Source organism: Blennius ocellaris (assembly GCF_963422515.1).
Source record: "Blennius ocellaris genome assembly, chromosome: 17".
NCBI lineage: Eukaryota > Metazoa > Chordata > Actinopteri > Blenniiformes > Blenniidae > Blennius > Blennius ocellaris.
The window spans coordinates 15,966,775-15,993,224 of record NC_137666.1 but is presented as its reverse complement, the minus strand read 5'-3'; the positions used below and the strand labels follow the sequence as shown (position 1 = coordinate 15,993,224).

Genomic DNA, 26,450 nt, shown 5'->3' with positions numbered 1-26,450 from the left:
TCCGTAGTCTGCCTCTCAATGTGGCCATTTAATCTAATTTGGGCCGAGGCCCTTTAATTACCTTAGCAAGCTGTCCAGTGTGTGATCACAGAGACTATCAGCGTCTTGCAGACAGAAAAAGCATTCATCGCTCCGTCTGACACAGTCGAGTCACCGAAGCTCTCAGTGAAAAACCACTTCACACAGTCACATGTGGCAAACTATGAAGTGGAAAGGAGACCAACCGCCCCGTGCGCTCTCTCAGCAGCATGTGAGGGAGGCGTATTGATTCGACAGCTCTGTTGTTGCACTGTACAAAACAGAGAAGAACACATTACACAATGCCGCCTGGTGCTATTTTGATCCTTCTCTGTAAAGGGCTGCTCGGCTGAAAGGTTTGGTTTTCTGTGCTGGCGGGTGGCGAGCATCATTCACTATCACGCTAGAAACCGAGCCACTTGGTTTCCGCCGAGCTGCCAGCGCCTCAGTGAAGTTGCTCCGTGATGTAAACAGTGATGACACGCACTGTTGTGTTTATATGACCGCCTTTCAGAAGCGCGGCCAAGGTATGCGTGTGCTATGCTACACACAGGAAGTCCATTCATCACGCACAATTGTACACATACACACACACCTCACGTCATCCCTTCACATATCTGTGTGCAAAATACAATTGGCAGGAATGTAAGCAGCGCAGTGGTTTCTGTTTACAGGATGGCTTTGACAGATGTCTTTTCCAGTGCCTCTTAGCAGTTCTGGCAATGTGTGATCCGCCCCAATGCCCGACCCATTAACTAAGACATTCATCCGTACTGATAGTTATCGCTGGCAGCGACATCTGAGTCAGGACTGAGCGTCTGACCTCATGACCCCTGAACCCAGTCACACAGGTGGAAGATTACATGATCTGATGTGAAATCAGAAGAGTAAATTATGTCATCGTCAGAGCACAAGACCAAATGTTTTATAGTAGCAGACCAAGCCGTGCTGTCCGTGTTTGAACTAAATCAGTTTCTTCTAAGATTACCGTTTAAGAATTGCGTCTTTAAATGACACACAGCACTGAAACAACTAAAAGGATTTCCATCCATCTTTGAGACTTTTTCCAAATTGAGTTGAATGGGAGCATGAGCCGATCATAGCTCACACTGGCTGAAGGCTTCTTAGACCCTGGACAGGTCGTCGCTCCAAACACAGACCATCACACGCACACGTGAACGCCAGTTAATAGCTGGCGATCAACTTTAAACATGCTTTTAGGTCGTGGCACCAAGTTGGAGAATGAAGAGAAAAATCCTGCAAACTACAAGCCCAGATTGAATCAGGGTTGTTGCTTCTACTATACTGCAGTGCAGCTCTTGAATGGATTCACACTACTTCTGAAGGTGCATGAATAAATACCAGAAATGTGTGGGTTGATATTTTCTCACAAAATGATCCCCTAAATTTCCCAAAAATGAAAAAAAAAAAAAAAAATAGCCAAATACTTAAAATGTGAGACCCGACACACGAGGTAATTTTATGCGCGATTGTGCAAAGAAGACTTTGCTTTTCTAACTTTATTCAGGCTTTCACTGTCTAACTGTGGACTTCTGAGCTTGAGTCACTAATGATGCTCACTTTGCATAAACGTAAATAAATTGTTTTTCCATTGTTTTCAACATGGAACAGCAGTAACAATGAGAAAAAGATCTGTTGCTTAGGGGAAATGAAAGATGAACTGCTTTCGGGATGCTATTTATCTTCAATACATGAACCCACCCCCCCCCCCCCCCCCCCCACCCCAAAAAAAGAAAAAGATTAAGGACGTTTTAATGCATCATTGTTTGAGCTCCATCACAAAAAGTCATGAAATATCAACATGCTGTAATAAACTACAGGAGAACAATGAGGAGGCAGCAAATAATAGTGTTTCCAATTAACAAAAGTGACATAACAGATTGCCAAACAAAAGTGAAGCTGTGTGTATAGGGAGACAGGCGAGCTTCATAACAGCTGGGGGGGATATTAATATGAACTCAAATGAAAACAACACAAATTGCATTTTTATTTGTTGAAAATGTGATGGTCAAATGGTAAACAAAAGAGCTAAAAACACACTTTATTTGAAGCTATTTGTGTAAAGCTGGTCCATCCTGATAAACACTTTTTTTTAATAATATTTCAAAGCGAAATGATGTCTTATTGAGTACGTGTAATAATGTGGGGGAAAAAAAACAAAAAACTTGTGCGAGACCGAGCGTGTGCGGTGTGGAGTCCATCTCTGAGATCCTCTGAGGCAGTGTGATGACTGGCGTTAACACCGAGGAGGAAGAGTGACAGCGTGCCCTTCTGACGGTGGCAGCTGCCGAGGCATGGTGGGTCACACACTGAATCATGGCAGAGTGGGGGGGGGGGGGGGGGGGGGGGGGGGGGGGGCGTGACGCAGACGCGCAGTGGATACTTCCGACATGTCAGGCCCCATCAGGGTCACGGGGCCGAGCCAGACCTCGTCTGCACTTCACCCGCATCCATTAACTGTAATGAAAGGCCTCGGCTGTCGCCTCGCTGTGCTTAAACTCTGGCTAATGGCTAATGGAGGGCCGTCCGGCGAGCCCATTAGGAGACCCTCGTGATAGATATCTGAATGTTTTTCCCCAGAGCAGTAGTGTAACACTTTAGGAAATGCACTTTGTTAATATTTTTTAACTTTGAAAGAATGCGCCAGATTGAGTTCCTACGGAGTCTGTGGACGCACGTTTGTGAACAGGAGAACTGTTAAAACGAACTCAAAATGAACCCCCCCCAGCATCTATGCAGCCCGGCTTCAGGCACAGTATTTTTGGAACGTGGATTCGAGAGACAGATCCTGTCAGAAGAAACTTTTCTCGAAGACACAAATTTCAAACCCGACACACCGGAACAAAAGTGTGTTGCTGAGCAGAGAAACAGGATCCTGTGTGATCTACGGCGACGGGCCTCAGCTCCACCTCGCTTTAAAGCTGCTTTGACCGAACGTTGAGCTCTTTTTTGATTTTCTTTTTTTCCCCTCCCTCAGGAAGCTTCTAAAGCTTCTCTCCACTGCAGAGTGCAGTCTGACATAATCCTACACTTCAATCCTCTAACAGCCTACAGGACTTATTTCCATAAAATCAACACCCCCACTGTAGTGTACTAATGTGTCAAACCTTTCACACGAGTGGTTAGAATAGCACCAAAGTGAACCAGGAGCATTACATACTTTTAACTATTGGTTTCTGTCGTCTTGTTTATTGAGTTATTCATTCCCGTAAGACGTTACAGCTGAAGAAGTCATTTCCGAGACAGCAAAGTCGCTCTACACTCGACAGCAGGTCTCGCGTCCAAAAGCCTCGGAGGCGAGAGGCTGCTATGGAGACGGCCTCGGGAGGAGATAATTAATAAAGCAGCACCTATGGGAGGTCCCACCTGTATTGCCGGGAGGGGAGCAGTTTCCAATGTGACAGGCCTCCAGGGGGCTCATTGAAATTAATCAAATCCAGTATGAAGGCAGACCTCTGTGACAGAGTTTATGGACAAATGATGTTTGTCTAATCCCATGACTGCGGCCGTGTTCCTGCAGGGGCACAGGCAAGCGAAAGGCCGGAGAAGGCAGCGCATACAGAGAATTACACAGGACAACAAAAGGAGGGCCAGACATCGAGGAGAGTTTGCAATAAAGAAAAACTTTATTGATGCTCTTTATGCTTCATTCAAAAGTGCTCTAGAGCAAATGAAGCCATGTTGCACACAGATTTAGGTCAGCAAGGGCGCTCTGAACGGCGGAGGAAGCTGGGATCACGGACAAAATCTTTCCTTCTTTAATGTGTGTGTGAAAACATGGAGGGCAGAGGCAATCAAACCCACCGCTCAAACTTGTCTCTTAACAAATGTAATTATGCAGATGGGCGACAACTAAAACAAAAACATGGACGTAAACGTACAGCTTGTATGATCATAGGTCCTGACGACGCTGAACTGAATCCCACAGGAAAATATTTTAGAGGTAATAAATGACACATTTCACCATCCACACACTGTATAATACAGAATAAGGCCCCGACATGGACGATCTGCTTCTCTGATTGATTGATTGATTGATTGATTAATTGATTGGCTTCAAACGCTGTGAAATGCTTCCACGACATTTCCTGACATACTTTATGTGATTTCTACAGAGCAGAGCACCTCGGCTCCGTTCGCTACTCAGGGTTACATAACCGTTCACGATCCCACATCACTGATGAAAGTCAAATCTTCCACTTGACAGTTTTCGTTTTAAGGCTTCTTATTATAGCTGTCACGTGATACCAAAAATAAAACTGAACGCTGGCAATAAATAAACACAAAGACACTGTTATCATTGTTAGATTTGCATTCTCAGTAACATTCGGAAGTCCGGGCAAAGAGTAAGGCGAATAAATAAAATGAGCGAGACCGCACCACACGTGCAACAGTTATGATACAAACCATAAAGTAAAAGTACACCTTCAATTGTTGAAGAAGCCAGTATGCAAGGCACAACAACTGGATAAGTTCTTACTTGGGGGGAGGTATTTTGAAAATACTTGCTTACGATTACAATATAGACATAAAAAAGAAAGAAGTGTTATAACTGAGAACTAAAGGTTGAACCTTCATGATAAACACTCACTGCAGTCTGGATCACAAAGCTCCACCCTCGTGTATCAAACCCCCCTGTCACGACCTTTTTAAAAAAAAAACAACAGCATATTATAACATATTTCAATCACCAAACTAATCTTTGACTTCCAACCTCAGCTTTGAAGTGTGATTCAAACAATATAAAGTAACAAGGATTCAAGGAAGACCAGATTAAAGGTTTAAACTGTGCTTAACTTTAAGAAGAACAAAAACAGTGCGTTAAGATTTCAACTGCAGTGCAACCGATCTTTTGTTATTATGATGGTTTAAACAGCTAAAGGTTGTATATATATGCAGTCTTTTCCCGGTTAGTTTATACTTTAGCCTAACAGTGAAGGAGGGCTCTATTTAAGTCAGTCTCTGAATCCTGACGTAGGACTTAATTCTTTTTTTAATTCATGTACCTGTTAGTGTCCCGGGTTTTCTTGGAAAGCCTTCATAAAACTCCTTCGGAGCAAACAAAGACACTTCATGAGAGTTTTGAGAGTCAGAACTCATGAAAATGTTGTAAATACACATTTGGGAAAACCACAGATGAAATGAATCTTCACATTTCTTGAAAAAAAAAAAAAAAAAAAAAAGATGTCAGCGACCAGCGTTCTGGACATTTACTGCCATTCAACTAAATTGAACATAAACATTGAGACTTCATTTTCAGTCCTATAAGTTCAAATTCCAATATAATTCTACTTGCTTGACACTTGTTTTCTCTGGGATGTGAGCAACACAGTGGCTGAGGTCTGCGGTCACATCATCAACTTTCCTTTCCTTCGTCAGACTTTCTCTATTGTTCCTGTCATTTACACGACCACCACTAGAGGTCATACTCTTCCAAACTTATTGCCAACATTTTGTCCACGAACACTAAATTGAGCATGAAATATAAAATGAGTGGCGCTCCCCTTTAACTTAAAAACATTTATGTCAGTAGTATAATTTCCAGAAACTCCTGGAAACTGAGTTTTGAATGTGCACTTCAACGAGTGCATTTATTACTTATTTAAGAAAGGCCATTGACTGATGCTGGAAGCAGTTAATAAATAGTGTGTACTTACACAGTTTTGTGTGCAGAACTACAGACTGTACAGCTGGTCTGTAACTAATGCTCACTATACAATACAGACTTTATTCAGATATTCAAAATATCTCAAAGGCAGAATCAGGCACTCGATAATTTGACTGTGGCTTAGTTGTTTTTTTTTTCACGGGGCTACCTAAGTTAAAAATGATTAGCTAGCCCCCTGATATGTACCTCAAGATTTTCATACAAATGTAAACATTCAATGGTATTGCACTCAAGCAGCATATTAACAAATCAAACAATGTGTCAGCACACAGGCTCGTATAACAATAAAGTGCTTGGATGTGAAAACGTTTGACCTCAGAAATGTTTGACTTCAAATTTTAGTTCAAAACATCAACAGGTGGGACATGCCACAGCAAAATAAAACGGTGTGTTTGCTTGTAAGCCATAAACGGGGTATCTCACATGAGCTACCTGAAGCTTAAAAAAAAAAAAAAAAAGCTTCCGAATCGGCATTTTGGTTTCAGTATTTACATCCCAAAAAAATCTCAGACAATCTTCCCATGCTCTCTCGCCTGCAGGGAGGAAAAAAAAAAGAGAGAAAGATTCTTCGTTAAAATGATGACTTCCCATCTATAATTCACATTTCATAAATCTCGCGCCCATCACTTTGCTTCATGTGTGATTTGAGTTGACAGACGTATATATTAGCTGCTCCACTGCACAATAAGTGTGCGAGGTCGCCGAGTACTCTCGCGTTAGAATTGGATGACGCCCGGCTGCAGTGTGGATATATTGCATCTTTGCCTCCCTTCCACAAGCTAAACTCATCATCCGTTTGCGCTCTCCCTCCGTCAGTCCATTCACACGTCTATCGATTCTCACATCCCTCCGTCTCTGCCGCACACTGACCTTGTCACTGCTGGTGGGGTGTGCTGGGTGGGTTTCTCTTGACTCCAGGCTCAGGACGGACAAGCCGGAGTCTATCAGTTCTTCTATAAAACACAAGCAGCATCACTTCACTTATGGAACATGAATGTGAAAAAGGCAGGGGTCACGGAGGCGTACCTGCGTTTGTGTTGCTCATGTTGCATTTGGCGAGCTCCACCGGCAGAACGGGGCTTTCTTGTGGCGATGCAGAGGCTTTTTCCGCAGGAGGGGGGCTGGTGACTGTGGGGGGGTCGCTGTCCTCGTTACTGTTTTCAGTCTGAGGCGCTTTCTGCTGAGTGTCAAGAGGAGCAGCCGGACAGCCTCCTTCATCCTGAGGGCTGGCGTCCTCCTGCCTGGCGTTTACAGGGGTTTTCTGGGACCCCCGCACTTCAGGCTTGTTCTTTTTGGGCGAGGAGGCTCTGACGGCGCGCGGACCTCCGGCGCCTGAAGTGACAGAGTCTTGAGAGGCTGCGGTTTGTCTGGGAGGAGCCGCCTGGACGAGGTCCTCCGAGAAACGTACTTTCTTCTCTGAAGCGCCGGGCCTCCCCTGAGTGGGGGTGTCTTCTCTCGCTCCGCTCACTTCCTCCGGCGTGCTCAGTGAATCAGGGCTGGGGGACGACTTTGTTTTCGTGTCCATGTCGTCGGCGTCCTCCGTGAGGGCGTCGAGTTCCTCCAGGAATTCCTCCAGTGTTGAATCCAAAATCTGAAACATGAGATGAGTGGTAGTTTAGGATTATTTTCAACCCCGTGTAAAGTCAAACAGGTTCAAGTTGGATTTCTCACCTGTGGGTTCTCTTCATCGTCGCCTGGCTGCCATCTGGAAAAAAAATACACTTTGGTCAAAGGATAATCAGGTGAACGTCTAATCGCAGTGTCGATATTATAACCCCGTGACCAACTGGTGAAGAGGCAAAACGAGGTAAATGGAGATAGATTAGTATTACACAGCGCCTTTTCCTATGATGTAATGGCTCCCAAAGCACTTCAGCCACCTTCACTCATGTACCAACAGAGGAGTTGGAGCTGTTCACAGCTCAATACAGATCAATCGCACCCGGGACAGATACAAAGAGACAGTTACACATATTCACGCCAACGGCCAATTTACCTTCACAGATTAACCACAAATGCATGTTGTTGTTTTTTTAATTGTAGTTTCATGTTATATCAGGAAACTGGAGAACACAGAGGGAGAAGATGCAAACTCCAAAAAGAAAGGCCAGATATCACCGTACTAAAACCCTTTTAATAAAAAATACAAATCTCACAAATCATTGTCTGTCTTCATTTGTTTTCATTGAATTTGTGCTTAGAGGTTTTGGGCAGCAAGCAACCTCGCAGTGTGGGCCTGAGCCTGAACAAGGCGCTTCATCCTGATTTGCACAGGCTGCTTCAGGAGGAGCATCGCTTGTAAAACTTGCCAAGTTACACATGCAGACCATGTGATCTGCTGTGGCGACGCTGGAAAGGAGCATCTGGAACAACACACTCACACACACTCTGGATATTTGTATGCATGTGCATCCATACATACATGTGTAATTTTACCTGTACTTAAGGGTTTATTTAATGTAACTGTGCTCCTTTCGACAGCTGGTTCTGAGTAATGGATCTACATTCTTTATCCAATGAGTTTATTCTGAGCTTATCTTTTCAAGATGTTGAGTCCAGTGTGAAAACTTTAACATCTTTCTCAATTAACAAAGAATCTTCCAGTTCAAATCAGCCCTCGGACACAATTTTAAGATAAAAAACCCTCCAAATGCATTCAAGAAACAGCCCTGAGCTCACATCATGGACCACCACACAAGCAGCTGGTGAAACCGACAAGCGAAATTAGAACCAACAAGCAAAAGCAGATTCCTTGTTCCCCTCAGGGTCGAGCGAAGAAAGAAGTTGAGATTAACGTTCGGTGCTCAGGACTGATCTCAGCCGTTGAAGCAGTTGCCCGTGGGCCGGGAATGCTGCCGCCAGATAACACAAATCTCTCACCTGAGCGTTGTACTGCGGGGCCCCCTGACCCCCGCTCATACTCCCAGCCATAGTCACAGAGTCCAAAAAAATAATAATAATAATAATAAATCATCTGGCACATTACACCTTCACACCGAAATAGTACATGATGCCTCAGTCCTGTGGTGTCTGGAGATGATGAGCAATGCTTGTGTAACTGCACACCCAGTGAGCATCTTCCCCTCTCTCCACAGTAGTTTGTTTCACAAAAAGACAAAAAAAAAAGAAAGAAGAAGCTGATATGAATGGAGGCCTTCTGGGTTATTTAGTCAGCTGCTACAACTTCTAAATCAAGTCTCATGACATCCAGGGGGATTTGTACACGGAGGCACAGAACAGGAAGACAACATGGACTCCGACATCTGTTTTAGTGCGTTCATTAGTCATAGGAATAGTTCTCGAGGCTGTGGTGAGACACATGCAGACGATGAGATGATCAACTTTTGCTTTTGGCTTTTCAGAGTGCAAAAGTTTAGCTGTTACTGACCTCCTCGCCCTCCCCGTCAGACGATCTTTGCCTTTCGCTTTGCTGCTCATCACCTGCACATTTTTAGCTCCTTTATCTTTGCCCCGCTTGTCATGACCTACGACAGGAGAACACTGAAAGTTAAAGATTTTATTGGAATCACATATTAGATTATTAAGATAATGCAGTGGTTTTCAAAGTGTGGGGAAGGAGCTTTATGGAATAACGTGGGTGTCAGGGGAATGCTTTTACACCACATATTTCTTTTTTTGACGAAATCATGAGCGGAGTTTGAAAAGATTATAAAATCATCGTGGTATACATTTCGAAAACTATTTTCAGAATATCATTTATTGTAAGTGTTGTTGACATGAACATGATATTCCATGTAAACACACGTAAAAATTGTGAAACATACGACATGAGAGATGCAAGAAATAACACAGGCTATCAATTTTAGTGTGTTTGCCTTCATCAATATGGAGCACCAGGTGAAAATACCGTAAGGAGTTTATGCTAATAGATAATTATACAACAATGCAACGCGACATTTATGTACGTCTCACTCAAACTTTAGCAGAGATGCTGTCGTTCCTTGGGGACAGAATTGAGTAGTTTTCACGAGTGATCTTAATAAATCAAACCCTATATTCAATGTAAAATTTAAAAAAAAACATCCAACAACCATATATAGTTAAGGTTGTTATCAACTGCGGATCCCAACAGCTGTTATAATGCAGCTGAAGCTCTGAGAGAGTGAGCTCATCCTCCCACACTTTGAAAACCCTGATCAACGGGAAACATGTGGTCTACCTCTTGAGTCATTGCCTGCCCTGGCTTGTCCTTTTCTACTGTTTCTTCCACCTGGAGCAACACAACTCATTTGACTTCCAGGATCATTTGAAGAGAACAAAGGTCTTACTACACCAGTTTGGTCTGTTTCAATGTCTCACCTCTGCCGGAGGGTCCCCAGTCTTTGTCCGGGAGGGATTTCTCTGAAAACCTAGAGACAGGCGCAAAGTTTAGGTCGAAACAAAAAAAAAAACAATACAAGGTTTATATTCTTCCCATGAATGTCCTATTAACAGGCTGCTTTGGACACTTTGTGTATCAGTAAACATTGATCATTGAGATTATGCAGCATCAAAAAGAGGTCACACATCAACATAACACTTCCTATATTCTACGTTCACTAAAACCCTCCAATTTGTCGAATTACAAACAGATTTTCTCCTCTGTTCTCAACTCGAGGTCCATCTTTAAGCCTCACCATATAAGGCAAAGCATTCCACCCCTTATCCCTGGCTAAAAATAGCCGTTCTTCCCTTGTCTCTTTACATTTTGATGCTTCCTTAAACAGCACATTAATTCACCCTGAAGCGCGGGTCACTCTTTGTACTCCAGCTCAGTTTGTTTGAAACCTTAAACACTTAAGATTAATGGGCCACGTTTTTTTTTTGTTTTTTGTTCTTCTTCTTCTGCAGTCAGTTTGAGATGCTACTGTGCAATTTTTACACGGGAGAGCAGACTGTCAGATCCTATCAGGGACTCAACAGGCAGCTCAGGGAATATACAAACATAATATCACACATTGTTCATATGCGCAAGTTTTAGCTTCAAAAGCAATTACTTTATGCTGTTTGGTCATTGTGCAGCGTCCTGTGACTTAATGAGGATTAGTCTTGTGATCATGCGGTGGAACATACAGACAGCTCATCCAATGGATTCGTCCACCGAGTGATGCAAATAGAAAGAAAAGTGCTGTTCTCCGAGGTTTGTTTCTCTTCGTCTGCACAACAAGTGAATGAAAATCACTGAGTCAAGCTGCTGAACATCAGATGAATTTGGTGCGACAGCAAGTTGCATTTAAAGATTTATGGAAAAACAGTTTTAAAAAAAAACAGTTTTTGGTAGATTTGTGTTTAAAAAGTTACGTAATCTGTTAATGTAACTAACTATAAAGACTATTGAGTGTCTGTTTTCTATTCAAACTTCTGATCAATCGCACAATAACTGATGGCACGTTGACAAGTGGCCCTGACATGCATAACAAAGTTCTCTGTTTTTGAGTGCCATGTAAAGATTGACATAAAAAGATTTGCACCTCACAAATAAATCTTTTCATTTGTAAACACGATCATATGAAGTGATTGTGACTCAATATCTTCATCCATTGTATTTATGGCTTCATTTTGATGGAGAGGAGGAACTGCTGAAAGAAATGCTTTTGCACGTATATGTGAATGTGAAGAAGCAAAACCATGGATGATTCATGTAACACTGATAAGCCATAACATTATGACTGTTGGCAGGTGAGGAGAACAGTATTTGTTGGTGATTATGATGGCTGGATTACTGCGTCAAATCATTATGGGAGGGGTTTCCGAGATGACAGTAGTCCTGTACAGGCCCCAGTTCTCCAGTGGAGTCCATGCCTCGAGGGGTCAGGGCTGTTTATCTATTTGTACCGGTCCACTTCATGTGGCCCTCAGCAATAATAGATTTTTAAAAGAAAATATATTATCATTTCTATTAACTCTCATCTCATCATAGTTAAACTGAAATGTTTTCATTTGACTGAGCTGACTGTATTTTCTATACAGCTCGTAAAAAGTTACAGCTCACTCGGGGGCGGGGGTTGGATAAACATGAAACCTTGTGTTGTTGGAGAAGATTAAATCTTCTCTCTGGTTAAAAACAGAGCGAAACAGCACAAAGATGGGGAGTCGAGCTAATGAAGAGTACAAACAGGAAGGGCAGCTGTGTGAAATCTGCGACGTCAGAAGGCACAGAGTCCTGGGAAGGCTGAGAAATCTTACATGTTCTCGCTTTTGTCCATGTCCCACGCCCGTCTCCACTGGCCCTTGGCGTTTTTATGGCGCGCCACCCGCTCCTTGTCGATCTGCTCGCGCTCCTTCTTCCACCGCAGATACTCCTCCTGCTCCTCCTTGGACGTGGGGATGTTGAGGTCTGTGCCGGCCTGCAGGCCCTCCGACTCCTATGTGGGCACAGAACACTTCACATTACCTAAACGCATACAAAAAAAAAAACAAGTGTCGCTGGTAGTGGAGCACCAGCGTTAAAGCTTCAGATTGAGATGTTCTAATGCATCTGAAGCTCCGTGTCTCTCCAGGGTCGTCGGTGGAGGCAACGTGGTCACAGACAGCTTGGGTGGCCGTAAACACCAACTGCTTCTCATAACACACAGATCAGAGGGATTCAAATGGGAGCGAACAAATGGATTACTCGTGCCAACTGCTGCTCCGCTGTATTCCAGGAAAAAGTTCCCCAATGAACAGGAAACACGATGACTCCCCCCCCTTCATCCACTTCCATCTTAATCTGTTTATCGATTACTGTGACTAGAGCAGAGGGGATTGTTGCTCGCTGTTACTAAAGAGAGATCTGAAAAGGGCTCTTTAACACATCAAAAGAGGCAGATGCTATGTGCGTACGTTACAAAGCCTCGGAGCAAACCAGGGTTAGAAACAGAGCTGTGAGGAAAATCACGTGAAATGAAAAGCCGTCATCAGCTCGACAGAGCTGTGTGATTTCAGACTAACAAACTCAGTAAAATCAACATGCAGCTCTGCAAGACACACCAAACAGTTGGTTAAAAAAAAAAAAAAGTGCTGACATGTCATGTTTTTCTCTCGGGGGTTGGACCAATCGCAGCGAAGTAAACATGTTGCCTTCTTCCATACTCTTTATCGGAGAACGTGGCATCTGTGTTCATCGCTGTTTTCCTCCCCCCTCCCGTCCGGCCCTCAGGATGTCCGGGGGCCACAGGGGAGGGCAGATATCGCATGTTCCAACAGGCAGCCTCGTGCTCCCTACCACGTCCACTAATTAGACCTCTTCCAATTCCTCGGCTCCGCGGGGCCCCGCGGGGGTGTTGCCAGGGCAGGTAGGGCAGGAGGATACAAGGTGGGCGTGCTCACTGCTGGATTCACAAACTCATTCCAGCTGGTTCAGAAGGTTTAGACCCCCAAAAACCTATATATTGTTTAACCAAAGACCTCCCAGACTTTCATGTGAGACGACACAACAAAAAGAAATAGTATTTCCTTGGGCACTTTTGGGATTAACAGAGCAGGCAAGGTACCAGAGAGCCAGAGAGGCATGAACAGCGTCACTTGTCATGCAGCGTATTCCTCGGGCCTTTGAAGCCCGTCCTCCCTGCGTCCTCAGTCAGCCTGTTTATCGCACGCCTGATCTGTGAGACAGCTCTGAGCTTCTCCAGCGACGTCAACGCGCAAGCCAGCGGGAGGCAGATGGGGACACGCGGTTAGAAAGAGATGGGGTGTGCATGGCAACGTGTCGTGGCCGTCTGTGTGCGTTTGTTGACAAAGACGGAGCAACTATTTGCATTTTATCGTTTCAAACCCCCTGCATTTCAGATTTGTTCTCATCCATTCAACTTATCTTCTGGATCTGAAGACTACACCCTGGACAGTGTTTCCCCATATTCTATATTTAACATCACGTAGTCCTTAGTGTCAAGTCGTGGATTTGAGTCCGTGCCAGAACTTTCTCTAGTGGAGCTTGTATGGCGGTGGGTTTTTATGGGTGCTTCATTTTCCCACAGTCCAAAACTATTCATGTGAGGTTAATTAATGGCTCTGAAAATTACCCGTAGGTGTGTGTAGGTGTGTGTGTGTGCAACCCGAACTATAGACGATGGAGAGTTGACTGTTTGTGTTTTATATTGATAAAGAAAAAAACCACTGTGAATAGACGAGTTACACAATGATTTTCTCAAACATTTTTGGGTTTGTCAGTATTTTTCACTATATTATTTATCCCCTTAAATTATTTTGTCTTTTTGCAGTATTTTTGAGCTGCACGGGACAAGTGAGAAACTGGTTGGTACACCGCGGCTGTGGGAAACTAATTTCCTCAAAGGACCACATGAAAAATCGGCGCTATTGAGAGCCAAGATATGTCGACTTGAGCTTTGCTCAATAAGAATTATCTCTGATTAAAGCTCTTTTTTTTAACAAGAGCTTTATGAGCTATTGTTGCCCTGTGACACTTTTTATTCCCCACTTTTGTCGAGAAATCATGATTGAATTTTTTTAGGGAATTCTAAATAAGTAAATACTACATATTTTCATGGCCTTGAAATGTGAAACACCAATTTTGTGAGGTAACAATTGCTCTGTTAGGTGCCAGACCCAGCCAATAATGTAGTAATGACCAATAAAGTGAAAAATGGGACCATTTCAGGGGTAATAAAGCCAATAATAACAGTAAATTTTATTTGATTCGGAATTTCTCAGGGACTCCTTGAGAGCCAGTCAAGCAGAACCACATGAGGCGCAGTGGTTTGCTCTCTCACCTCAGAGAATATCCTCAATGTGAAACTTGGGAATTTTCTGTGTGGAGTTTGCATGTTTAATGTGACCATATGTGGGGGGATTTCACAATAAAAATAGATTGAGGTCAATTAGTGACTTTAAATTGGTGCAAAGGTTAGTAATAAACGCGTCCAATATGTATCCTGTCTCCACCCAAACCCAGCAGGGATGGGCTCCTATTCCTCTCAGCACTGGAGGATGAGTGGATGTGTGTGTTGGTGGTCTTTTTGTACCTGGCTCTCCTCTGCCACTCCGCTTTGCTCCTCGGACTGCTTCTGCCCCGGTTTGATCTCCTCCTGTCGAAGAGACGGGAACATAAATGAAACGAATATAACAGACACGAGGCTGACACAGCACTTGTGGTTGGCCAATTAAACCTGGCTGTACAGTCACATTACTGCCATAAACAGAAAAAGAGCATCAACCCGAGACGCACGCTGAAAGATAAAGAGTCCTACACTGCCTCCAAGTGGTTTGAAAATGTAACTGCATGAACTGGCACAGGTGTCCCAGTTCAATATCCTCCCCACCTCTCTCCTCTGCACAAGGGTCAGCCTGCAGGTTGAAGGTTAACACCACCTGGTGGTTTGAAGAAAACTCTACTCATCTCTTGGTACAACGTGTTGTTTCTGGTCTATTTCTGACTCCGGTGAGCGCAGTGGATGAGTCATGTTGTGATTAACAGTGGGGGGGGGGGGGGGGGGGGGGGGGGGGGTAAAAGAAAGAAGACAATGAACCATGGACAGAGACGTCCAGCATTGCACCTACAGCCGTACTCACTCTCACGCCCACACCCACATGCGGTCTGACAAACGCAAACGCACACACACACACACACACGCACAAAGGAGCCCTGACCACCTTTGCTTTCTGTTGCTTTCCCTCCTCACACTTCTCCTTCGTCCTCTCCCTCTCTTGACTCTTTCCTGGAACCTCGCCAGGCCCGGCATAATGAGCCTTTTCAGAGTGAGAAGGCAGTTGAATGTTAATTAGATCAAATCAGCCCTTTCAGGATGGTGGGAAGAGGGAAACAATCGTGCCAGCAAAGTGTAGACCACTTAATGTTTCAGAGTGGGGGGGGGGGGGGGGGGGGCTGCCAGAAGTCTCTGTCTCACCCTCCTTTTGTCTCTCCCTCTTCCACTTCCACACATTCGCTGGAGGAGTGTGAACAGACAGTCTAGTCATGAAGCATTAAAATCTGCCAGCCACAAAGCCACAACAACCACACCCCGCTCGCACAGTCATTATTTATTGCCAGGGTGTCGCTCTGCGCGCGCACACTCACTGGGAAAATATTTTAAGAGGAAGGGCAAAGCCGTAGCAATGTGCGGCGTTTATTGGTGGCTCTTTTCTACACGAGCACTTGCCGGACAGATTCGGGACAGTTTCTCTTCCCGTATCAGGCGATCGCCGCGTTCTCCCGCCGCTCCCATAAAGTGCAGTTAAGGGATATTGGTTATGTAAACAGTGGCCGTGAGGAAACCAGGTCTCTGGGATTGACAGATGACTGGTGCACTGGAGCGCTGGCTTCTGTTCAAGTGCTGACTCAGTCCACGTGATGAACAAAAGGGGGACGAGCCCAGTGGGCTGGAATTAAAGGCAACAGAATCATGTGTTGAACTCATAGATGTAGAGGTTTTTTGTTTGTTTTTTAACCCAATGAGCAGCACTCGGGGAACAAGCCCAGCAATGCATGCATTTACATGGCGTGTCATCCGCTGTACAGTATCCACAGTGACTAGACTGTCTGTGTTTACAGTAGCAGGGATCAGCCACCTGTACGTCAATTCATTGATTCATTGAGCAGCTTGACTGAGTGTCTCTTCATCTGACTTTGTGTGTGAGTGTGGAAGAGAGAGAGAGAGAGAGAGAGAGAGAGAGAGAGAGAGAGAGAGAGAGAGAGAGAGAGAGATAGGCTGGTTGATTGAACCAGAGCAGCTGTTACTGAGTTTCTGCATACCCAGGGGTGGGGTGGGGTGGGGTGGGGTGGGGTTGGGGGGGGGTCTAAGGTCAGTGACAGTGTGGCATTTCACAGCCTCAGTTGGAGGTACTTTGTGTGCGCATGTGTTTCTGCCTATCTGCGTTATATATGGGATCATGAGCAAACCATAAGCCACACAGCCGTTGATGCTAAAACACATGCGTCATCTTCTTAATGGAAATAAGCGAGGCTTTTTGTTGGAACCACAAAAAGGCATCACAAAAACCACAAAAAGGTGACCGATTATCCTTGTGATAAAGTCATAACAAAGGCTCCTGGAACGCAGACATATGGTAGAAAGAAACAGTCAGGCGTAAGTGATACTACACTAATAAAATTTAAATCTTGAACATGCACACAACATACACTACAACTCTATTAACAACCAACCACTTGCCACCCCCCTCCACCCCCACCCCCACCCCACACACACACACACACACAGTCCTGTCCAGGAGCCATTGTGCTCCATCACTCGAGGGGCAGGGCCAGCCAACATGTCTGACATCTATGTAAAACACACGAGTGCAGCGGGAGAGCGTAAACAAAGGAGTGAACGTGAGAGTGGAGGCAGGCCAAAGGGTTCACAGCGTCTGTTTCAGACCTGCGCGGCCGCGTCTCTCTTGGCCATGTGTGCCGGCAGCTTCCCCCTCCCCGCCGACTCCACACGCCTCGCCTGTCCGTCATCTGTAGGGCTCTTGACATCCGCAGGGCACGGCTTCTTCTCTGACTTCTCACTCACCACCCTCCTACCCTGCAGGGACAGTGACACACGTCAGGGTACTGGAACTGTTTACACGTGTAATATCAGGCTTGAACTTACTGTCAATACTGAATATATACCTTTTTTTCATGCGTTCAATATATTTGTGATACTATTTTAGGAGTCTGTATTTTTTTTTTTTTTCTTTTCTAACAGTGCAAAATAACCCCTCATACCCAGCATATGGCAATGCAGGCACTAATAGAAGCCCAAACATATGAAAGGAAATAGGGTCACTGAGTGAGCAGAATCTAAAAAAAAACAAGACAAATAGCAGTTCTAAATGATTTAAAGTCAAATATTGAGATGATGGACAGGACACCGTCAGAGAAAGCCTCATTAGGAGTTCAGCTCATTAGATTATTAAAGTACCAATACATCAACACCACATGCTGTATATTTATCGGCAGTTAGAGCCAAAAGCACATTTTAATCCAAACATTGCACACTGTGCTATCTCAATACAGATTTATTTTTATCTCACTCCTGATATCCGATAGTCTTAATCCAGAGCGGAAGACTTTCAGAAAGTATTAGTTTTGGTTTCTAGCAGATCCCATTTCAAGGAGATGAATGAACTGATGCCTTTGAATGAGCCGGTGCCAGAGCCAGAGAGTCTAATGAGCCTAAACTATGCTTATTTGCATGGATCAAAAGAAGAAGAAAAAAACAGGGTGTATTTTCCCAGCATGCCTCGTGACCGGTAATCTTTCAGCGAGAAATCACAATGTAAAAGGAGCCTTATCAAAACAGACTGGATCTTATGTAAATGAGATGAAGACAAATTTAAATGAAAAAGCAAACAATTTTGCAAGGACGCAAAAGTAACGTGTAATGTTGTAATGTGAGTTTAAAGTGCCCCCCCCACCCCGACATGCAGCTATTCATTTTGGTTATATTTCACTGTTTCCGTTGAATATGTTCATATTGTGTCTATTGTCTGACTCACACTGACACTGATTCAATGTCTCCAGCTGTCAAAATGACACATTGTTGCATAAACAACAGCAACAGGGAAATAAATCAACAAGTGTTTGATCACATTTATTTCAAGCCTGATCTACTAAAGCTTTGAAAAACAGGCATAGAGTGCTATTGCACACACATAGGTGGGTGGGAGGACTGTGGGTTAATTGATTAATTAGTACAAAGCACAAAGTGATTTGTTACCGCGGCTTTTTGTTGTCTGTTTTTCAAATTAGGTGCAAACCGGCTCAGTCGCCAGCAGAGATGCTGCCGTTATTGTGACGAGAAGCATTTTCTCAGCGGGCTCACCACAACTTTTGTTTGTGGACTTTATGAGAAGATTTTTTTAAACTGATTGTTCACATATAAACAGGGATGTATGCACGCAAACCCCTCATTTAAATACTCCTGCACGATCTTAGTGAAATAGGCTCAATTTACTTTATTCATAATGTGTGAACACTACATTTCTTCACTTTGTTTTAGTCTATTATTGAAGGAAAATCAAATGAACAAATAATATTTTCTTGATGTAAAAAAAAAAAGAAGCTTTGTTTCTTTTGTAAAGCATTTTGCTTAAATGCAGATTACATTGGTTGTATTTAATGTAATTGATTGATTGATATGTGGTTGCTTTCATGTCCTTCCATTCATCCCAGTACAATTACTATCGCGTCGCCTGGATTTTCCTCGGCACATGAGCAGGGAATTGGCAGAGAAATTACCTTTTTACCAGCCATTGTGACTGTCAGCTGCTTCCTGTGGCCTCGGCCAGCACCCTGCGGAGCTCCGTCGCCCCCTCTGTCGGGCCCAGCCTCCTGCTGCCCTGGCCCGGCTGGAGAGCCGCTGCTGAATGCCTTTGTCACCACCACACGACTGTCCTGCTTCCAGCCAAAGAAGACAACAGGCTCTGGATTATTTATTCACTCTGCCTGATGAAGAAAAGCTTTTCGGGAAACTGTAACACAAGCAGTGTGAGGCAATACTGCCGGGTTTTCAAAGTGTGTGAGCGTGAGCACAACCTCCACCCTGGAACTACTGGTGGAGTTTCTACTCAAACTGTCAGCGTTGTGCACACTCACACTGGTGGACTTGCTGATTGTGATGGTCAGATCGTCGGCTTTGCCCTTCCTGCTCTGCAGCGCCATTCCTTCCTCTTCCGCCCGTTTCTTGTCCTCCTCCACCTCCTGAAATGGAACGAAGACGACGATCTAACAATCAGGAAGCTGGCGAGAGCTGCCAGCTCCAGGATGGATCCCCCCCCCTCTCCTCCGTGCTCACCTTGTACCGCTTCATGAGCGCTTCGTTCTTCCTGCGGAGAGCCTGGATCTTCTTGTCCAGCTCCAGGTCCCGCTCATGATCCCGCTTGGGCATCATGTCAGTGGAGGCCTGGGAAAGAAGAAACGCAGTTATTAGATTTGTAAATTCAGTTCGCTGGGTTATTTTTAGTGCTTTGATGGCGTGAATCTGATAATCATATAGGAAATATTTTACATCAGACATGAAGCTTCCAGGCATGAATGGCCCAGCTGACATAGTCTGATTGACCACCCCGGGTGCTTTCACTCACTGGGTAAAATTGCTACTCGGCAATTTCTGGCTGCCCAGAAGATCACGTCCTGCAATCAGGTCTGATTTTCTGTTGGTTTTCTACTTTTCCAATCGAATACCCTCAAATTGGATTTCAGTCTGACCTACACAAGCAAATTCAATCCTTCCAGATGGTAAAATTATTACATCAACAACAGATCAGGGATTTTACTTTATGCATCCTTTAATTTGATTTTTTTTTTTGATATTTCACTCATGTGTTAAAGGTATACAGGAGGATTTTCAGGAATTTTAGGAAAGAACCGCCCTCTCCACCGTTTGAAAAAAATGCGCATGCGCAACGCTGTACCTGCTCCCGAGACGGAACGCCTACTAAAACGCGTGCGAGAGACATGCACGAGCCCAGTTCTCCTCGTGCACGCACTGTTTACAAGTCACAAGTCGGCATCGCTCACATAAGCTCACTTTACAAGAAGATTTGCACCAGAGGGGGTGAAACTGTGTAAAAATGTCCGAGAATAATGCGTCGGGTCGGCCACCGGCATGATGAGAACCGTGTGGAGTGAGCTGCGCGCAGGGACGAGCACGTACGACGGGCTTACGTCATATATCACCAGAATGATTGACAATTGGGAGGACCAGTTATTTTGATGATCCACCCGGAAGAAGAAAATCCTCTACTATACCTTTAAGATTTAAAAATTCAGTTCCCTTTCTTTCACAGTAAATTATTGCAACTCACACAGCAGGCTTGGCCAGTTTGTAAGCCAGATTCTCTTCGTGCTGCAACTATTACTTAACCCCAGGTTTTATGTTTTGACCCACACTTAAGGCCAAGATTTACCCCAGTGCACCATCATGGTGGTCTTGTTTAATATAATCTTCTTTTTTTTAAACTTACTGAATTTCTTTTGGTCATATTTCTGTCTATATTTTAAGATTAACTCAAGGATTAAAGGTCAATAAAGCAAATCAGTTACCACAAAATGAAGCCTTTGATACAGTCTGCTTATAGTTCAAAGACATTAAGACAAAGAGGCAAAATGCTAGACATTCGGAGGGCGGCTATCCATGTGAGGAACGTCCCCGTGTCACACCACTATGTGTGACTGCCAAAACATAAACACACTCTCACACAAGCCACAGATGGGGCATTCATTAGGAAGCTCAGTTACACAGGCAGAATACATATGCAGACCATCCTAAACATCCCGCTGCAGCCAACAGGGCAAGACTTCTTGCACGACAAGAGGCCATACGGTGAAAATCTATGGATGTGCTATATCGTCACTTTAACATGTCATCTGACAAAGGTGTTCGTCAGAGCTGCGGCCGATTTGCATGCTAAACTTTGTGCAAAAAATGGCCGAATCAGCAGGGTCAGTCGAATATCATCTCACTAATGTCTCGTTTTATTCCCCTGAGGTAACCTAATAATTGTTTTCCCATCTGGTCTGTGCAGAGTCAGGACACTGTGGCTCTTTGGCGAGCTGCAGTAACATTAACAGTTGCAGGACGGTTTAATGAGAGGCAACTCTTTGTCGAATGAGGTTAGGAAAGAGTATACGGCCTTTTTTTTTTTAAAGCACACATTAAGTGCAGGTCACATGCGTGACATGTTGAAGTTGAACTAGCTGAAATAGCACTGCTGCTATGTGGTTCATTTTAAGAGAAGAAAGTATAAAAAGCTACGACAGTTTAGGTCCATGTGCAGAGTGTCCTTGGGCAAGGCAATATAAACCCCAGGTCTCTTCTGAAGGATGACGAGCGCCATGCATAGTGGCTCTATTGTCATGGTGTGTGCATGGGCGAATGTGGCTGATCGCATGAAAAGCTTTTAGGCCGCGATAGCAGAGAACAACAAGAAGTAACTTGTGAACACGTGAGCTGCCTAACTTATTTTAGACATCTTGAAACAGATCTAAGATTGAAGTTGTGATACCATAAAGCCGGACCTGATAGAACAAGAAGAGGCTTTTAAACATATGCGAGCATGACAGGAAAAAAAAAATCTTGGTTTGGAAATAAAGAAAAAATAAATAAAAATACTGGAGATAATAGAAAAGTCTGAATTTGAGGTTAGAACAACAAAAATGTATTTTAATAAACAAACCCAAACAAAAGCTGTGGAGAATCAATTGATTTCAATGCCTTAGCTCTGACCTTCCTGATTTATTGTCACTTTAAAAAACAATTATTTTATGTGTTTTGTCCAGTCTGGGCACCTCGGGGCAATTTAGAGTGGCCAATTAATCTCTCGTGCATGTTTTTGGACTCGGGAAGGAAGCTGCAGTACCGGAGGAAACCCACACAACCATGTGGAGATCATGAAGCTTCACAGAGAAAGGCCCCGGCTGGTATTTGAACCAACAACCTTCTCACTGTGAGAGCATAGTGTTGAACATCCCTCAAATCTATTTGTTCCAGGCAGGAATTTGTGGAGACTTGCTAAACTGCAGAAAAATTTTTAATTGGAAAAAAAACACAGTTGCTAAATTATCAAAAAGTCAATTGATCAGTGGTTGACCCATCACCAAACTAACACAATACCATGAAACAGCAGCAGATCCTACAGTTATTGTTATCTGCTCAATGTGATGATGATCAGAATGACTTCACTTTCACTTATAAAATGGCTTTTCAACAATGGCACAAGCCCAAATATCCAACATTAGAAAGTATTCCAACAATACCGTACACCTTAAGTACGTAGTATTGACCGCGTCTCCCAGCTGAAGACATTCTGACCCTCAATCGACTGCAAACAGTACAAATACTATTGACAAGCACCTCATACAACCCCGCTTCAAATAATCGAGACACAATACTTGGATTATACTTAATGAATGACAGACCACTGTCAAAAAAAACCTCCAACAACCTAGATTTCAGCTCAGTGGGCAGAAGCACGTGTTCTGGTCCTTCAATCAGTGCTGGCATCATCTGTTGTGATTCACAGCTCGGGATATGTGACAAGTGACGTGCCAAACAGAAAAAGTCATCACTTCTGCTTGTCACAGTTGTGAAAAAAAAACCAACAGAAAAAACATAATACGTTTAGAATGCATGCTGCGTTTCACTCTCCGAATGAATTAGCGAGAAGGGTCAGATCTTCTTGACAGAGACAAGAAGTAGACGTGCCAATGTGAGTCAGTCGTCCTCCACTGTTTCCCCCCCCCAGTGACGACACAAGAGTCAAGGTTGCTTCTGTGCTGTGTGATGACTCACGACAAGCCAGCAGCTGAAAAACACATCATATTTGGACTGAAAGGGATTCATTTTTCCATCACTGCTGCAAAGCATTGCTGCCAGAGAGTACCGTGAATGTCTCTCGTCCAACTCCGTCAGCACAGACTTTCAGTTAGAATAACATCCACCACGTCTCCCAAAGGGAGCTTTTTTTTATCTTAAACCTGCAAAGACAAAAGTGCTCATGAGAAAAAGTTTGCACTCACTCGGAGAGGCGGCAGGCTGGAAAGTGGTTACCTCACGGCTCCTAGTTGTCAGGGTATCCAAACACAAACACACCATGAGGACATACCACCAAGAATAGTCGGTGCAGTGGAGGGACACGCTGCCGAGTCCAAACCCTGGCGAGCCCAACGGCGCACACCGAGGTGATCGCCGGCCCTCCACAGACCAAAGTGAGGGGTCTCCGCCGGGGGGACGTCGCACCTCCGGGTTCTGCTGCATAGCTAACGCGCACGCAGAATCTGAGAGCACACAGAGACGTTGTGGGTCTGCCAGCGGATGGCACCCATGCCTGGACAGGCGGGCATAAAGGGGGTGTGAGGAGAGGGGAGGAAGTGGGCCTGCGGAGAGAAAAGCTGCCAAGTGTTTCCCCCCGCCTGCCCGGCGTTCCTGCCTCCTACAGGAGCAACGGCAGGGGAGGGAAGGAGCCAGAGGCACAACTGAGCGTCGGTGTGCAGCCATGGCTAAAATATGCGACAGAGCGGGAGAGGGGAAGCGAGGGGGAACCGAACACCGGAGAGGGAAGGAGAGAGAGTCGGACACGAGGGTGGGATGAGAGGGGAAGGGAGAGAAGGCACTCACGGGTCTGTCCATGTCAGCGGGGAGAGCTGGGCTGGGTCCAGGCGTGAGGCAGCCGAGGCGGCGGAGAGCGCTGCCTGGAGTCCGCGATCATGCCTCGATTACAATGAGCCAAGTTGGGCAAGCGGCCAAGGCGTCTAACAAATGCACAGAGCTCCCCTGTTAACGGATTTCACAGCTACCCATCCACCCGCCTGTCCTCTCCCTCTCTCCCCCTCCCTGTGTCTGCCGTCCTCTCTCTCTCTCTCTCCCTCCAGCCCTCCCGCATGTACACTCTCTCACTCTCTCCCCCTTTAAAGCACTTGCTCTTTCCCCTCCTCACTTGTCCTCTGCTCAAAGCATGCTGGTTAAATCCAGTCAACAGCCACACATACGTGGAATTTTAAATCAGCAGTATCACTCCACTGGTTTTACTTTTGTCTGGTTTTCAATGTTAGTTTCACTTTTCCTGTGTTATTTCTAAAATATTGTCTTGTTTATTTATCTTAGCAACAGTTTTATTTCCTCTTTATAATGGTATCTTATTCTAGTCTTATTTCAATAAATTTTATTAGCCTTATTGCATTAATGCTTTTTTGCTTCATTTGCTGTTTTGTTGCCTTAAATCCACCTGTTAATCATCTGATTTGTACAGATGTCCATTCAAAAACAGTTACATCAACGTTGCTATAAAACAAGTCGCAAAGTGTCCAAGGCGGCACTATCAAGTCATTTTAATCATTATGTGATGCTGCCATCTGTCATTTTATTTGAAAAAAGAAGGGGAAAAAAAGCTCAAAGCTGATTGAATGATTGAAATATTTCAAGATTTTTTCACTGTAAAATGAAACAAATGTTAAACATGAAAACTGACAACGCCAAAATAGCGTAGTTCTTGTTTTGCACCAACTGAAGCTGAACCTCGTCTTGAAAGTGGAAAATCAATTAGTTGAATCAAGTCTTTTTACAAAGGTAAAAATTTACTTAGCCAACAAAAGCAACATGAAGAAATAATAACACTAACTTGAGCAGTCGAACCTCAATTGGAAGGTTGTAGGTTCAATTTCCCATCTTCCCTTGTCAACACAACAACGTGACCCCGACACTGAACCCCAAACAGCTGAGTGCCTTGCATGGTCGCCCCACCATTGACGTGTGAATGTGTGTGTGAATGGGTGAATGTTATTAACAGTGTAAAACGCTTTGGTTATTATTCAAGCGGTGGAAAAGTGAGTGAAAATGAAATCGGTTTCTAAATATTAAAGAGAGAGAGACCTCCTCTCGATACACACTGTGTCACCGCCCCAAATGTCATGCTTTAGGATGAATTAAGTCTCTGTATTGACAGTTTTTCAATTTCGCAAAGGTCTCAAAGAGAGAAATCTTTTTGTTCTTGGTTTTTTTTTTCTTAAAGAACAAAATTACAGATAATTAATATATACTGCACATTCTGCATGAGTGCGTCGCTGTTTCATTATGCAGGTTTCAAAAGCTTCTTGAATGCTGAGGATCTCACCCGCATCTAAACGTGCCACTATTCAGACAAATGAGATGCATGCGTGTTTGTTCCCAGCGTGGCCCTCTGCAGCTGCGTCTCCTACCAGCTCCAGACTTCACGTCGGGGGTACTGGAGCACTAAAAAAGAGCTTCCCCGATGGCAGCAGTGGGAAGGGGGAGGAGGTCAGGGGCCTGAGGATGCAGGATTTCCCACAAGCCTTTATACGTGGCTTGATGTCTCTGCCAAAGCCTGAGAGACGGATAAAAAAAAAAAAAGCAGGGCGTCCCAGGAAGAGCAGTCCCTCCAGAGCTCTGGGCCACCTCTTGTGCGATTCCCACAGCGTTACGGAAACAAGCACGTCGCTGAGCGATGCTTGTCTGAGCTGCAACATTTCCAGCATTCTCGCGTCCGCATAGCTTCCATTCCACATGGATCAATCCTGCTAACGAGCTAAAGCGCTTTGCTGAATATTTCAGCTTCCGAGTATGTGTTAGCTGAGGATTAATATGAGACATAATTATTATGCATTGAAGATAGTGATTTTATGAAGCTCAGATTAACTTTCAAGAGCATGTAATTGTCTGGAGTGTGTTGGTTTAAGGCAAAAAGAGAGCAGTGGGTGGGGGTTGTTAATAGGGAATGCTAAGGAAAAATGTATAGACACAGTAAGCATAAAAGGAAAAAGAAAATTCAGTTCTGCTCCAAATTCTGGACGAAAAAAAGGTGCAGGTGACCGTGGACTGAGTTACACCCGGGGCTTCTCCCACAATTTTTATGTTAAACACAGTTGGCTCGCTGGATGTGAAGTTTCGCAATGCTTTGTTTTTATCGCTATTCCTGTCTGCTTTTTCAAAGCACCGAAGTTTTGTGCACGACGACGGGGGTAAGAGACCTGAAACGTCTCTCTGAAAAATGCAAGCAGCATGAAAGTAGCTGTAGCCATGTCCACAACAGCATGAAGCTGAAGTTTTTCGGCAGAGTTGGCATTGCCGAACAATTAGATGAGGGCTGTTGGCATTTGAAGGCACAACGGAAGAGGTCACACAAAATCCTCACATACTATCCAGAATAATAGACGGCGTGAAATTTTGTGGGGCCTTTGAGCCGGCTTTACGTCATCACACTGTTTTTCATTTGAAATAAAGAACAACTACAAGCTCGGTGGAGCGCTTACCTTCACCAATGCCACATTTGTCACCATGGAAACCGGCAGATCAGAAGGGTATTT

The 26,450-nt window shown here is 44.4% G+C and overlaps 1 protein-coding gene across 9 annotated transcripts; it reads right to left on the bottom strand.

Moving 5' to 3' along the window:
* Window positions 1-3,641: 3,641 nt before the first annotated feature.
* ccdc9b (coiled-coil domain containing 9B) lies at window positions 3,642-23,973 on the bottom strand. 9 transcript variants are annotated; one of them, XM_080513069.1, is made up of 15 exons: window positions 23,182-23,736; window positions 23,015-23,108; window positions 19,426-22,936; window positions 19,227-19,355; window positions 18,870-19,028; window positions 17,020-17,169; window positions 14,668-14,730; window positions 11,894-12,072; window positions 10,028-10,077; window positions 9,888-9,938; window positions 9,096-9,192; window positions 7,379-7,412; window positions 6,734-7,298; window positions 6,578-6,660; window positions 3,642-6,240 (listed from the first exon to the last, which is right to left on the bottom strand). In XM_080513069.1, the coding sequence occupies exons 3-15, from the start codon at window positions 19,678-19,680 to the stop codon at window positions 6,214-6,216; spliced, it is 1,842 nt and encodes a 613-aa protein (XP_080369195.1). In that variant the 5' UTR covers window positions 19,681-22,936; window positions 23,015-23,108; window positions 23,182-23,736; the 3' UTR covers window positions 3,642-6,213. The 9 variants fall into 9 exon arrangements, with proteins under 9 accessions (XP_080369195.1, XP_080369197.1, XP_080369198.1 ...); XM_080513071.1 differs by having other exon boundaries at window positions 18,870-19,025; XM_080513072.1 differs by having other exon boundaries at window positions 19,227-19,331.
* Window positions 23,974-26,450: the final 2,477 nt, after the last annotated feature.

Coding starts and splice junctions, on each gene's coding strand:
- ccdc9b (XM_080513069.1), bottom strand. CDS start 19,680: ATGTCAGCTGGGCCATTCATGCCTGGAAGCTTCATGTCTGATGTAAAA. Junction 9,193..9,887: donor GGCAGGCAATGACTCAAGAG/GTAGACCACATG, acceptor CTCCTGTCGTAG/GTCATGACAAGCGGGGCAAA. Junction 6,241..6,577: donor ACCCCACCAGCAGTGACAAG/GTCAGTGTGCGG, acceptor TCCTCCCTGCAG/GCGAGAGAGCATGGGAAGAT.